General features: G+C 39.4%; 1 protein-coding gene across 1 annotated transcript in view; it reads left to right on the forward strand.

Moving 5' to 3' along the window:
• tubgcp6 (tubulin, gamma complex associated protein 6) overlaps window positions 1-13,744 on the forward strand; it is a 38,184-nt gene that overhangs the window by 13,411 nt on the left and 11,029 nt on the right. Inside the window, exons 10-17 of the mRNA XM_038280426.1 lie at window positions 1,775-1,914; window positions 5,147-5,296; window positions 5,520-5,601; window positions 6,002-6,090; window positions 8,734-8,849; window positions 11,428-11,566; window positions 11,727-11,816; window positions 11,896-13,477. Of these exons, the coding sequence (XP_038136354.1) occupies window positions 1,775-1,914; window positions 5,147-5,296; window positions 5,520-5,601; window positions 6,002-6,090; window positions 8,734-8,849; window positions 11,428-11,566; window positions 11,727-11,816; window positions 11,896-13,477 (2,388 nt within the window). The remainder of the gene's footprint in view (window positions 1-1,774; window positions 1,915-5,146; window positions 5,297-5,519; window positions 5,602-6,001; window positions 6,091-8,733; window positions 8,850-11,427; window positions 11,567-11,726; window positions 11,817-11,895; window positions 13,478-13,744) is intronic.

Raw genomic sequence — 13,744 nt, forward strand, 5'->3', positions numbered from 1 at the left:
TCATTAAAAAAAATATATATAATTTTAGGTTTATTATATCACCAGATTATTGTTTTTTTTTTTTTTTTTTTTTGTTATCTAAAAGTCTATGTATTTATCAGCAGTTATTTAAAATATCTGTCTGTGGCTTTAAAAAAGAACCCATCCACATAAAGACAAGCTTATATGTATCCATAGAGTTTAGACATCTACACAGATTTTAGCATTTCAAGAGACTAAAAATAAACCACATTAAAAAGCTTGTTCCGGTAAAATCAGACAGTCCTTCTGTCTAATATTATCTGTCAGTTTATATTCCAGTATATATCCACTAATCGTCTGTTCATCCCTTCATCTGTTAAACACCTATAAATCCATGTGTCCAGTATCCATCACTTTATCCTGTGCTTCTATCTGGGATGTTTGGTGATTCTGTATTTAAAGCCTGACTCCTGTATAAATATCTCATATTTGTTTATACTGAAGGGTGGGACCTTGAAATAGGATAATGAATATGCTGAAGGATGCTGGAATATAATGGAATGCTGTGTTGGGAAAAGTGTAGCAGCCCTGTGTTTAACTGCAATAAAAGGTGTATATATGTGAAGGGTTTTTAAACATTTAAAAAAGGTGGATTCACATCAATGCTTTATCTTTGAGGGGCTACAACTCAAATGGGATTGCTCAAAAAAAGCTTGCTTCAGTAATTAATATTAGAATTGATTCAGAATTGGGGAAAAAAAAATATATATATATATAATTTAATTTCATCTTAGATAAGTGAAAGAAGGAGGATAGATAAAATTTTAACTATTTCTAAATATTATCCAAGAACCTTAATGAAGTGTTACAGTCATTTCTTTTTCCTTAGAGTAGAAATATGACAAAATCCATATGGCTTATAATCAAAAAATGAAAGAGGAACATGTTAAATGAGACAGATTTTTTCTGATCTTTATGAGTAGAAAAATGTGACAGTAAAATTCCCTGTTTTTTTTTTTTTTTTTTATGCAGTTGTGATAAATTAATCTGAACAAAGCTGCAAGTTAATTTTCCAATCATGTCAAGACAACATAGGAAGTCAAAACAAAGATCTCCAAAGCTCTTGGCTACAGTTTCATATTTAATTGTAAGATGGAAAAAAAACAGCCCTTTACATTTTTTTTTTTTTTGACAAAATGGCCAAAATCTATTGGAAAATAGTCCTCCTTTGTTTTAAGCAGGCAAAGGTGTTTATCTGATAATTTACTGACTGAATAGATGTCAGCATGTTTACCTGTCAATGAAATCATTCAGGTGCAGGCATGAATATGCATAAACAAATTTCAAACACAAATATATATACAAGCTTCTCCTTTTTAATGTTGACACTGGCTAATAGATACAGTGAGGTATGAATGATTATAGGCTGTCCAAACACTGTATGTAACTCAGCATCCTATTCAAGGTCACACCGTCATGCTGGTTTTGTCTGCCTCCATTTTTGCTCATCGGCTCCACCTCATCAGCTCGAGTGAAGCTCCACAGCTCTCGCTCCTGCTGTTTGAAGGAGACGCAGTTGTCACTGTTTTCTTCAAATTCAGCCAAGGAAGCAGTCAGCAGTGGCAAAGCATGAGCTCTGAAGCTCGTGCATTTATGTTATGCTTTTATGTTTAGAATTACTGAGCTAAGTGCTGACAATTACAGGTGTTAATCCAAGCAGCAAGTTTTGTCATGTCCCATAACTCATAGTAAAAAAGAGGAATGTTCTTTTAGTTCTGGCTGATTCTAACGGGTTGTGTTTGCATTTCTACAGACAAACACTTCTGGGTCCAAGGCTACACTCTGATCTCGAAGGATGTGGAGGACTGCATGCCAGTCTTCCTGAGACACATCGCTAACGACGTCTATGTCTGTGGGAAGACCATAAACCTTCTCAAAATTTGCTGTCCGCAGGTTTGTTTTGTATGTTTATAACCATACATGCAAATCTAAAGAGATTTAATGCAGTTCTCTGTATTAAAAAAAACAACTAAAGAATCCCTCTGATATTTCTAATATTCTCTATATAACATCGCAGGCTTTTATGTGTACTGTCATCGCCCAAAAAGTAACCTTTAGAAGTTGTACGGTGACAAATATCCTCACATCTACTCCATATCAGATTTTTATACACAGCCACACTTGGTTGAGAGTTTTCACTCAGTTTTGAGGAATTACAGGTGCTGGTCATAAAATTAGAATATCATGAAAAAGTAGATTGATTTCAGTAATTCCATTTAAAAAGTGAAACTTGTATATTATATTCATACATTACATACAAACTCATATATTTCAGATGTTTATTTTGTTTAATTTTGATGATTACAAATGACAACAAATGAAAATCTCAAATTCATCATATCAGAAAATTAGAATATTACTGAAGACCAATAAAAACAAAGGATTTATAGAAATGTTGGCCAACTGAAAAGTATGAACATGAAAAGTATGAGCATGTACAGCACTCAGTATTTAGTTGGGCCTCCTTTGGCCTGTATTACTGCAGCAATGCGGCGTGGCATGGAGTCGATCAGTCTGTGGCACTGCTCAGGTGTTATGATAGCCCAGGTTGCTCTAATAGTGGCTTTTAGCTCTTCTGAATTGTTGGGTCTGGTGTATTGCATCTTCTTCTTCACAATACCCCATAGATTTTCTATGGGGTTAAGGTCAGGAGAGTTTGCTGGCCAATTAAGAACAGGGATACCATGGTCCTTCAACCAGGTACTGGTAGCTTTGGCACTGTGTGCAGGTGCCAAGTCCTGTTGGAAAATGAAATCTGCATCTCCAAAAAGTTGGTCAGCTGCAGGAAGCATGAAGTGCTCTAAAACTTCCTGGTATGTGGCTGCGTTGACCCTGGACCTCAGAAAACACAATGGACCAACACCAGCAGATGACATGGCACCCCAAACCATCACTGACTGTGGAAACTTTACACTGGACTTCAAGCAACGTGGATGAAGTGCCTCTCTTCTTTTCCTCCAGACTCTGGGACCTTGATTTCCAAAGGAAATGCAAAATTTACTTTCATCAGAGAACATGACTTTGGACCACTCACCAGCAGTCCAGTCCTGTTTCTCTTTAGCCCAGGCAAGACGCTTCTGACGCTGTCTGTGGTTCAAGAGTGGCTTGACACAAGGAATGCGACAGCAGAAACCCATGTCTTTCATACGTCTGTGTGTGGTGGTTCTTGAAGCACTCACTCCAGCTGCAGTCCACTCTTTGTGAATCTCCCCCACATTTTTGAATGGGTTTTGTTTCACAATCCTCTCCAGGGTGCGGTTATCTCTCTTGCTTGTACACTTTTTTCGACCACATCTTTTCCTTCCCTTCGCCTCTCTATTAATGTGCTTGGACACTGAGCTCTGTGAACAGCCAGCCTCTTTAGCGATGACCTTTTGTGTCTTGCCCTCCTTGTGCAAGGTGTCGATGGTCGTCTTTTGGACAACTGTCAAGTCAGCAGTCTTCCCCATGATTGTGTAGCCTATAGAACTAGACTGAAAGACCATTTAAAGGCTTTTGCAGGTGGTTTGAGTTAATTAGCTGATTAGAGTGTGGCACCAGGGGCCATCAATTTTGAACCTTTTCACAATATTCTAATTTTCTGATATGATGAATTTGAGATTTTCATTTGTTATTTGTAATCATCAAAATTAAACAAAATAAACATCTGAAATATATGAGTTTGTATGTAATGTATGAATATAATATACAAGTTTCACTTTTTAAATGGAATTACTGAAATCAATCTACTTTTTCATGATATTCTAATTTTATGACCAGCACCTGTATTTTACCTAAACAAAATAATAAAATAACAGTATTTAATGCATATTTATAAATAATTGAGAACAGACATGGAATTCCTGTTCATTTGCAGCTGATTCGTTAACCATGGAAATAAAGTGTTTACATCCCCAGTGCTATTTATTTTCTTTCTTCCAACAAGGATTAAATTGTTTGTATTTCACAAATACAGACAGGCACTGCATATTTTTGCTACTTGTCTATCTGTAACAATATAACTTTTGGTTTATTTTATAACTCAATAAGACCCAAGTATATTTATCTTGACATATACCAAGAGTCTCTTATTATTAGTTTTACAAGACGCAGGAAGATGTTCTTCTTCATGGAGTATAGAGGTAATATTCTAACTAGGGGTGCGCTGACAGAAAAATTTGGGCTGATATCGATATCTCGTGTATTGCAGTTGTGACTGGTAGCCAATATTCAATGACCTTTACACAGAGTGAAAAAAAGACCACAGTGCTTCTGTTGAGTCCCTGCTTCAACTAAATCATTAAAATATTATCATCTTGGTAACGCTCCTCTGTATTTTCCCCATATGCATCCCAGTGTAAGCCCCGTTTATTGCAGAAAAATGGAAGATGTGATCTGATCATTTAAGCTGAAGCATTAATTTAATTTAAAATACAAAATACAAAAATAAAATACAAATACAAAAGTATATTTTCAAATTTTTTAACAGTTGTGAAGCTTAGACATCTATAAGCATTGGGATTTCGTGTGATAAGCCACCAAGATGAGGAATATTTCCTCAAGGATCCCATTATTTATTGTATCATCATGGTCTAATTAGCTCTAAACTGCTTATGTGCCCCTGTTGGTGAAAAGCAAAGCCTACAGCATGATGCTGCCACCACTATGTACTAATGTTGGGATGGTTTGTTGAGGGGGTTTGCATTTAAGTAAAAGTAGATGCAGCTTTCTCTCCCAACCAGAGAACCTTCTTTAACGTTAACTGTTTCTTTGTGTCTTTTTTCGCCTAACTTCTTGTGATATGAGCCTTGCAGTTGCATCAGGACATGTGTGGAAAAAAATCAAGGGTAGCAACACTTTTGCCAAACTTTGTGCTTGTATACATTTTATAGGTTATTTTTAGCTTCTTATCCTATTGAGGTCCAAATCTCTCCCATATGTTTTCCCAGATTCTTTGCTAGTTTACTTTCGCATCTAGCCAGGAATAGGAGTCGTACTTTCCGACAGCTGGTGCAACATATTTTGTTTATGGAATGAACTTTGAGGTTATAAAACATGTCAACATGATGAGTCATGCAGTTTAACACTTGAAGCAGCGAGCCCCCTTTTGTAGCACTAACTTCTCACCAAATGTGTTCTTCCCCAGCACTACATCTGCTGGTCGGAGCTGCCGGTGCCTCGCATCGCTGTCACCTTCTCCATCCAGGAGGTGGAGGAGATTGAGCGAGAATGCGCGGTGTACCGCGGACGTATGGAGAGGATTGCAAAGCACAGCGCTGTAAGCAGGGAGGAGCAGGTAAGGATACAAGCTCTGTTTGTACTTCTTTATTAGATGTTTGGTGCTATAGCTTTCCTGTGCACAATCTGATGCACGTTTGTTTTTAAGGCATTGAGCTAGTTTATATGGCATGCACTGTTTGTGCAGCTGTGACAGGAAGAGATGCGGGAGGAGAGGTAGAGCTCTGGAGCAAGGGGATAAATCTTTGTTAATGATGATTTCTTGCCTGTCCATTGTTTAGGCCCTGCGAGCAGAGCGAGCGCGCCAGGACCTGATCAATCAGGTCAGGGAGTCGGCAGCCAAAACCCTGGAGAGCATCCGAGGTTAGCGTCTCATTTAAACACTAAGAAACACTGATTGTTATATAGTTCATGTTGCAGCTAAATATACCTTCAACATGTTACATTAATTACACACCAGGTAAAATTTGTTTAATTACACTTTCTTGCTATTTGAGGACTTGTCTTCCATTAGTTAAGGGTGTGAAATTGAACAGAGTTCTGCAAAATTGTCTCTTTAATTTTTTTCCTGTGGAAGATGTAAAGAAGTGAATTTGCTTGGGGAATGCCTGCTCAGTTCCTTTATGCACGCCTCGGCTTATATGAGTACAAGGCAGATGGTGATGTTTTGTGCTGCGGCGCGTGTGTTAGAGCGATGCGGATGTTGGGTTGCTTTTCAACGAGGAGTAAACAGCCCACTGTTATCTGCCTCCACCTCCTACAGGGCGGCAGGTGTCACAGCGTCTGGCTGAGGAGGCCAAGAAAAGGGAGCGCTTTGAGGAGCTGAAACAGCACCTGGAACAGGAGCAGGAGGTACATGAAGTGGAAACGCACTTAAAAAAAAGCATAATAATCTATTTAAAATGTGTGTCTATGTCTGCATGAATGTTAAAGATAGATTAGAAGTTATGTCCCAATAAAATGTGTGTCACTGTCTTACTGTCACTTTACTGTGTACATGTCAGTTTGAATTTGCTTTATCAAAGCCTCATAGATGCTGCCCAGAAAATGACAACAAAACCAAAATTCTTTCTCTGGAACATACTAAAACGCAGCAGCCAGTCTTTTTCTGCAGCTATAATAAGTCTGGGTAATTAATTGCATTTGCATTATAATTGTCATTTAAGAAAACTCTATTTTCAAATTGCAGAGACTCTCAACTTTGGTCATTTTACATTTAACAAGACTGAGAAACTACATTTTCTCACTCCAGCCCTTCAAGTGGTGGTAATATATTTAAAGTGGGTTACAGTTAAGTCCTGCAATAATGGACTGAACAAGCAAGCTTTCAAAATGATTAAATGCTGGAGTAAAACATCTACATGCTTGTGATTAGTGTGAAGGTAAATTTGATAAAATTGCAATACTGAAAGCAATCGCAATTTAGATTTTTGGCAAAATCATTTAGCCCTAATATAAACTGTGGCTTTTTTTATCATCTGCTTGTTTGAATTTCTGTACAAAACGTGCTTTCAGAAGTTAGAAACTTTATCTCGCAATAAGTGAAGCTTTTGCCCTAAAACCTCAAAGGTTTCTATGAAACAGCAACAAATTTGCAATATTTGGAAAGACTGCAGAAGATCAACAAGTCTATCTACCTAAAGAGTCAAGTAATGGCAGCGACAAACACTAGCAACAAGTGGCACCAAGCCTAAACCCAACACACAACACTGTTGCTATGCAACAGCAATAAAAATGTTTCAACTTTCTCGGGTTGCATCGCAAGCCTGCTTGTGCATGTCTACATCTATGAGGTCAAAATGTCACACGCGTGAATTTAGCTGGTCGCTTTGCTAGAGGACGACAATCGACTGTTAAGTCATTGCAGGCGAAGTGCGGGGAGGGACGTCCCGGAATTAAACCATTAATAGAGATGCTATCCCTTTGATTTGACACCTATTGGTAGAGAGGTTCACACTACAGCTGAATAACAATCTTCAGGACTGAGGTACATTGTTGGGTTTGAATTAAAGTAGAATCACGTCAGTACGGATTAGTCACAGTCCAGACTTCAATCCAATTGGGATTTTTTGGTAAACTCACTCACAGATGCTCTCCTTCTGATCTGACTAAGTCTTGGTGGTTAAACGAGCAAGAATGTTTCAGTTGATGGATGTTCAAAGCTGGTATGGCACTGCTGTAAAGGTGGTTGAACACAAAAGCACAAGATGGTAGTTAAATAATAATTTGTAAAACAGATATGCCCTTAAATGTGCTCTTAAATTTACTTTAAAACTGTGAATATTTTTGCAAGGCTTCATAGATACATCTTACATTTGCACCCATCTCAGATTAAAGGGCTAATATGGATTTTTATAAGTACAACGTTCAGTCTGACAGATTCTCTGGCAGAAATTGTTGTTCTGTTGGAATTTAGACGTTTCTCCGTTCTTACTATCCATTAGTTATCCAGATGTAAGAGATAAATATGGTGCTGTCTTGACTTGTCTGTATTAGCCTGATATTTGCTTATCTTGAAACGTTGTAGAGAGACAATTTTCAAACCCCATTTTTATTTCTCAAACACCACATAGTCTGACCCTCTGGTTGCCCTTTTTTCTACCATCTGAATGATTTGCGCTTTGCTGACCCTATGTGAAACGCCATGCATTATCTCTTATATCTCTTCTGGCAATGCACTGTTCTGCTAAAATGGAAGAAGACGACCCTGTTCACCCACGCTCATTTCCCCCCTTAAGCCTAGGAAAGATCTTGGCATTTTTTAGCAACTCCAGGGAAAAGTTTCTTTTCTTCATCCCTCATGCTTAGAACCTTAACACCCAGCAGCTTCTAGTATGTTTTTTTTTCTACAATAATAAGTATAGAATGTAATGATGATGTTTACATAAAGAAAAATACATTTTAACTTAAACAGAGATGCAAGATGACTTTATTATTGCTGTGATTTATAAGTCAGTGTTTTAAAAAGGTCTTTTCACTGCAACACTTCTTTCTCTTTTTAATTACTTGAACAATATATTTTTGAGGGAAGCACTAAACTTTTCAAACCTGAAAGTCTTCCTTTAGCACTTCTGTCAGCTTTTGGAACTGGGACAGCTTAACAAGATTTGTTTGCAATAGAGATATTTTATTCCTCCTTGTGGTTGAAAAATAATATGAAACCCTTAGGTGTTGTATTAAAAAAAAAATCTATGTTGCATTTTTCACTGGAACTATATATGATTTTATGAGTTTTGAGCTTACTTAGATGCAAAAACACTGCTCATATGGTGGGGATCAGTAGACTCTGTCACAAATAGCCTCCAAAGTGACATCATGATGACAGCTGAGATGCAGACTAAGGATTTTCTGTAGGGTCTGAACAATCTAAAATAATCCTTTAAAGGAGGGCATGAAGGCTCAAAAAATGTCCACAAAAATATACAAACATCTAATTAAATGTCTCCTGGTTAAATAAGTGCTTATGTGTGTATTTGTTTGTGTTTGTGGGATCAGTGGCGAAATGCAGCCAAGAAGAAGCAGGAGGAGAACGACTTCAGCTTTGCCAAAGAGCTGAGAGACAGAGAAAAGCGACTGCAAGCCCTGGAGGAGCAGCTGGAGCAGAGAGCCAGGTTTGACAGCTTCCACAGAGTCAACTGATCTGCCAGCTCCAACATAGAACTGATCGTTCTACGTTGGCATTTTTCTTGTTATATACAATGTGTTGAACTTGCTGAAGCATCACTTCCACAAGTGCTGCATATGTTTGCGGCTAGACTTATGCTACATTCCCGTGCAGTCGGGATAAGTGTGTAATGCCACAGCGTGAGCAAACGCTATTGAAACTTGTAACGCACGCAGCGAGCTGTCATTCAGCGTGGCGACATGTTGGAGATCAGAGCGTGCCAAAGCTGAAGGAGGGAAGCACCTGCCATCTGCAGCCTCTTAGGTCTGCATCCTTCCACTCCTCTCCCTGTCAGGAAACATTTCTGAAATTCAAAGTTTAAACATAAAGTTTTTGATATGTGGAGGAAAAGATTAATAAATGGGGGGGGTTATGAAGGTGGGATTACTATTTTTTTGATCGAGTAATAAAGGGCTATTTTAGTTTCACTAAATTAAAGCTGCAAACTTAAATTGACCTTGAGAGAGAGAAATAAAGATGATTTTCAAGGTTTAGAAACAGACTTGATGAACTTCAATCCATTATATTTCTGAATCAAGTTTAAAAAAAAAAAACGTTAAAGGTTTACATTGAGATGAAAAAAAAAATACAGATCTGAAGTCCATTTTAGTCTTCACATTTTATGTGCCTGTTAAAATGTTTCGGTTTGTTATCTTTATATAGAAAATCTTTGACCCTTTCTGCATAATTTTGGCCAGTTATTATAAGTTAATACAGATCTGAAGCCATAGCTCACAGATGCCCATCACAGGCCTTTATGATTAATCCTACAACGCAAATAGGAAAATATTTTAGGGTTAAGGGAAAATATATATGTATTAGAACTTTTCAATTTATCTCATTAAGCATAAGTTGCTTAATAGCAACCCCCCCACCCCCCTCCACTACCTTTTGCTAAACATTGTTGTTATATGGCTGTAAGAAAAATACTACACTTTGATTGACTAGAAAAACAAATTAAGGTGGATACACTTTCTCTTATATTTTTGTTAGTGGAGGGCCGTTATCGTTGTTAATCTATTCTCAAAGTTGGATTTGGTGCTGGGTCTATACTTATGATGACTTTCTCCTTGATATTGTGTTTGTCAGTGTTTGCCAGCAAGTAGCAAATAACTCATGCTGAAACCAAGGTCCAGTCGCAAAGCTCTTTATTGATGCAATGCAAAAAAACAGGAAATCCTTGTTCCCTTATATGTAACTGGTGAAAATTTCTTTTGAGGCTGCCAATGTTAACACTTACAACTCCAGCCTCACAGGACACAACAATGACGGCCTGTAGGGGTGTAAATCACACCTATCATGGAGATTCAATTGAGTATCGATTTCCTGACCCAACGATTCGATTATTTTCGATACTCAAGAATACACCACGATTCGATTAATTGGTTCGTTTTTTTTTTTCTTTTTACACCTTACAGGCTAGACAATGTTTCAAATTTGAAGTAAATCAATGAAAGCTGTAATATCGTTATTCTTTTATTTTATTTTTTTTTTTGAGAAACTACAGAAAATAACAGAAGTAGAGAAGTTGCACTCCACTTATTCCTAATAAAACATCATTCACTGAAAAATAATAATGCCCCTGCGTTATAGATTCTGCAAGGCCTTGCATCAAAAAATACTGCAGAAAATCAGTGCAATGAGTGCAATGAAATACCTCGGCTCCAGACGTCCCCGCCCCCTCCGCAGACGCTCCACTGCACCTCTCCCAAATTGTAGCTGACCGCAGACAGTGCCGCAGACAGGAGGCCGGCTTGTTTTGTTTTCATGACAGAAATAGCGGAAAACAACTTGTGAAGTTGGACCATCTAGAAGAGCGAGGTGTGCGAGAACGCTGGAATCCTTTTTCCACCTGGATCTCCGCTCTTTTTGGCATGATTCGATATTCTTGTGGACGTATCGATGCATCGGATCGTCGGCTGTTGGATCGATGCATCGATACAAAACGATTATTATTTACACTCCTAAAGGCCTGAGTCACTGGTGGAGAAAGAAGAAATAGAGCTTGGACTGACTGACTGACACAAAGCTACTGACTGTCAACAGTTCATCATGACCTATTATGTTGGCTTTTAGTTCAGTTCAGTTCATGTTAATTCTCTATCTTTTGTTTTGTCTCTCCATTCCAGAAAATTATTTTGATAAATTTGTCACGTCTAAAACAGTCTGTTAGATTTAACAGCTGAAGGAATAGTGGCGGGTTTACTGCTTAAAATAAAGAGAAAATAGATATTACACCTGTTTTAAAAAAATCTTTCTGTGAATCTCTTGAAACATCTGGGTTACCACAAAAATCTCGTACCTGTCCTTGCATAGATGGTGAGAAGCTTTTAAACATGGAAAAAGGAGGCAAAATAGTAAAAAACAGATTATAACCCTGATTTCCTGCATGCTTAGGAATCGGTTCTAGTCTACTTTCCAACATGGAGCTAGAGACAGTGTCCTGACCCTGTTGTTGCAGCTCTGGATTAACCTTGCATCTGAAGGAATGTCGCCTTTCTTTCTGTTCCTCCATCACTATACAGAAAGGAGCTGATTGCTCAGTACAGCCGGTTGTCAGAGGAAGCAGCTCGCAGAGAGAGACAGGCCATGTGGAGAGTGCAGCGAATGAGACTCGACGGAGCCAGGAAACAATTCTTAATGCTCGACAGGCAGAAAATTCAGGTGGGTGACTAACAGAGGAACACAAAAGCATGAACAACACAGAAAGATGATTTCCTGCCAAGGTCATGTTCAAGAATTTCTAAAGAAAGTACACAAAGATTTTTATTGTTTCTCAAAGTTTTCAGTTTTTTTTATTAAAGGTTTTGTTTTCATCTTTCAGGCATTGCTGGATAAATGCCCATCAGGCCAGGAGAGCCCTCCCATGGATATATTGCCATCTGCCCCCTCACATCCACCTCAACAAATTCTTGTATTAATTCCTCTTTATAGTAATAACCTTTCTATGGTTTCTTTTCTCTTAGAAACTGACTTGATATTCTTGTTTACAGGATCCGTTAGCAAACGTTCAAAGATCTGAAGCTCTAACTCCACTTCCTAATCCGTCTGCAACAGACCCTCCTCTCATCTGTGAGGACTCTGACATCAGTGACCTTCTCCCTAAATCACCAAAGCCTGACAGTCAGCAAGTGGATATGGCCCTGGAGGAGATTGGCTCTGACCTACCTATTGCTCGCCCTGCTCCACAACTCGTTGACTATGACTTTAGTGCCCCCTTTAGTCCGCTTGAGGGAATCACTGGCCAAGCTTCTGCCCAGTCCAGGCCTCGGTGGGGACCTGCAGACCAGCCTGAGCTGATGCAGAGCCCCATTCTCACAGTTCAAAAAGATGAAAACTTTCATCAAGCTCAGCAGACTCAGGAGGACAGTCAAAATACGGATGTTTACGGACAAACCTCACATGCTTCTGACGCAAACACTCTCAAGGGAGACCAAGAAGCTGCATCTGTACCAGAACAAGAAGGAAGTGATTTATGGAAAAAAGATCAGATAAAGACTGAGGGTGCTGAAGTGGACAATAAGAACCACGGCTCTGAGAGTCCTAATAAAGCTGGTGGAGATGTTTCTCCTTCAGACCTTCAGAGGTCTGTCCCCATTGCTGAAGTTAAGGTTGGAGAGCTGGTTTCAGCCTCCCATGGTGTCCATGGCCATTCATCTGATGCTCATATAAAGGTTGGGCAGTATGTCTCTGAGGTAACTGCTCAGATTCCATCCCCCAACATTCACGGCCATGCTTCAGATTCACACATCAAGATCGGAGAAAACCTGTCCGACGTCACAGCTCCTACACCCTTCTCCAGTTCCCATGGCCACTCCTCTGATGCACACATCAAAATTGGGGAATATATTTCTGAGATTGTCTCTTCTCTTCCTGTCCCTAATGTCCATGGACATTCCTCAGACTCCCACATCAAGGTTGGAGAACTTGTTTCTGACGTTGAAGCGATCTTACCATCACCAAACATTTACGGCCACAGCTCTGACTCTCATATAAAAGTTGGAGAAAATGTTTCAGACATTGCTGCAGCGAAGCATGCTCCCAGTGTTCATGGGCACGCCTCTGATGCTAATATAAAAATAGGCGAGTTTGTGTCCAACGTGTCTGAAGGGAGACCTCGTTGGAGTAAGCATGGGCATGCCTCCGATTGTGTCCTTCAGTTGGGCTGTGTGGTCTCTGGATCAGATCCCAGAACAGCTGCTCTGCCAGGGAGCTTTTACGGTCACTCCTCAGACTCAACCTTAGGTGTTGGATGTGTGGTCCAAGGAGATGAGCCCAAACTGCGATCATTACCTGGCAGCGCTCACGGCCATTCTTCAGACTCTGCTTTAGGCGGTGGATGTCTCGTCTCAAAAGCCGACCCGCTTCCATCGCCTCTGCCAGGCAGTGCTTATGGTCACTCCTCTGATTCGGCACTGGGAGTCGGCTGCATGGTGCTGGGGTCAAATCTGCCAACTGCTGCACTCCCAGGCAGCTCTTACGGTCACTCATCAGATTCTTCGCTAGGGGTTGGATGTGTGGTCAAAGAAAAAGAAGATGGAAACCAGCCAAAGACGTCAGAAAAGGACAATAAAGGTACCGAATCACAGAGGGGCCATTATTTTGCCCCATACAAGCTAAGGGCAGCTGTTGTTATGGTTACAAAAATGCTAAATCAATTTTTCCTAAAATAGTTTGTATGCTTTAGATTTGTTTTAATAGTAACCAGGTCCTCCCGCCCCACTTGTTGCTGCACACAGCCACCAGCTGGCTAAATTAAGTCTTTCGCATGTGTAAAAATTAGGCAAATTCGGCTGTTTAGCACGTTTTTTTAATCCTTTACTATCTTTGCATCTAAATGAA

This window comes from Cyprinodon tularosa, unplaced genomic scaffold, assembly GCF_016077235.1.
Source record: "Cyprinodon tularosa strain WSP-4 unplaced genomic scaffold, ASM1607723v1 ctg16, whole genome shotgun sequence".
Classification (NCBI taxonomy): domain Eukaryota; kingdom Metazoa; phylum Chordata; class Actinopteri; order Cyprinodontiformes; family Cyprinodontidae; genus Cyprinodon; species Cyprinodon tularosa.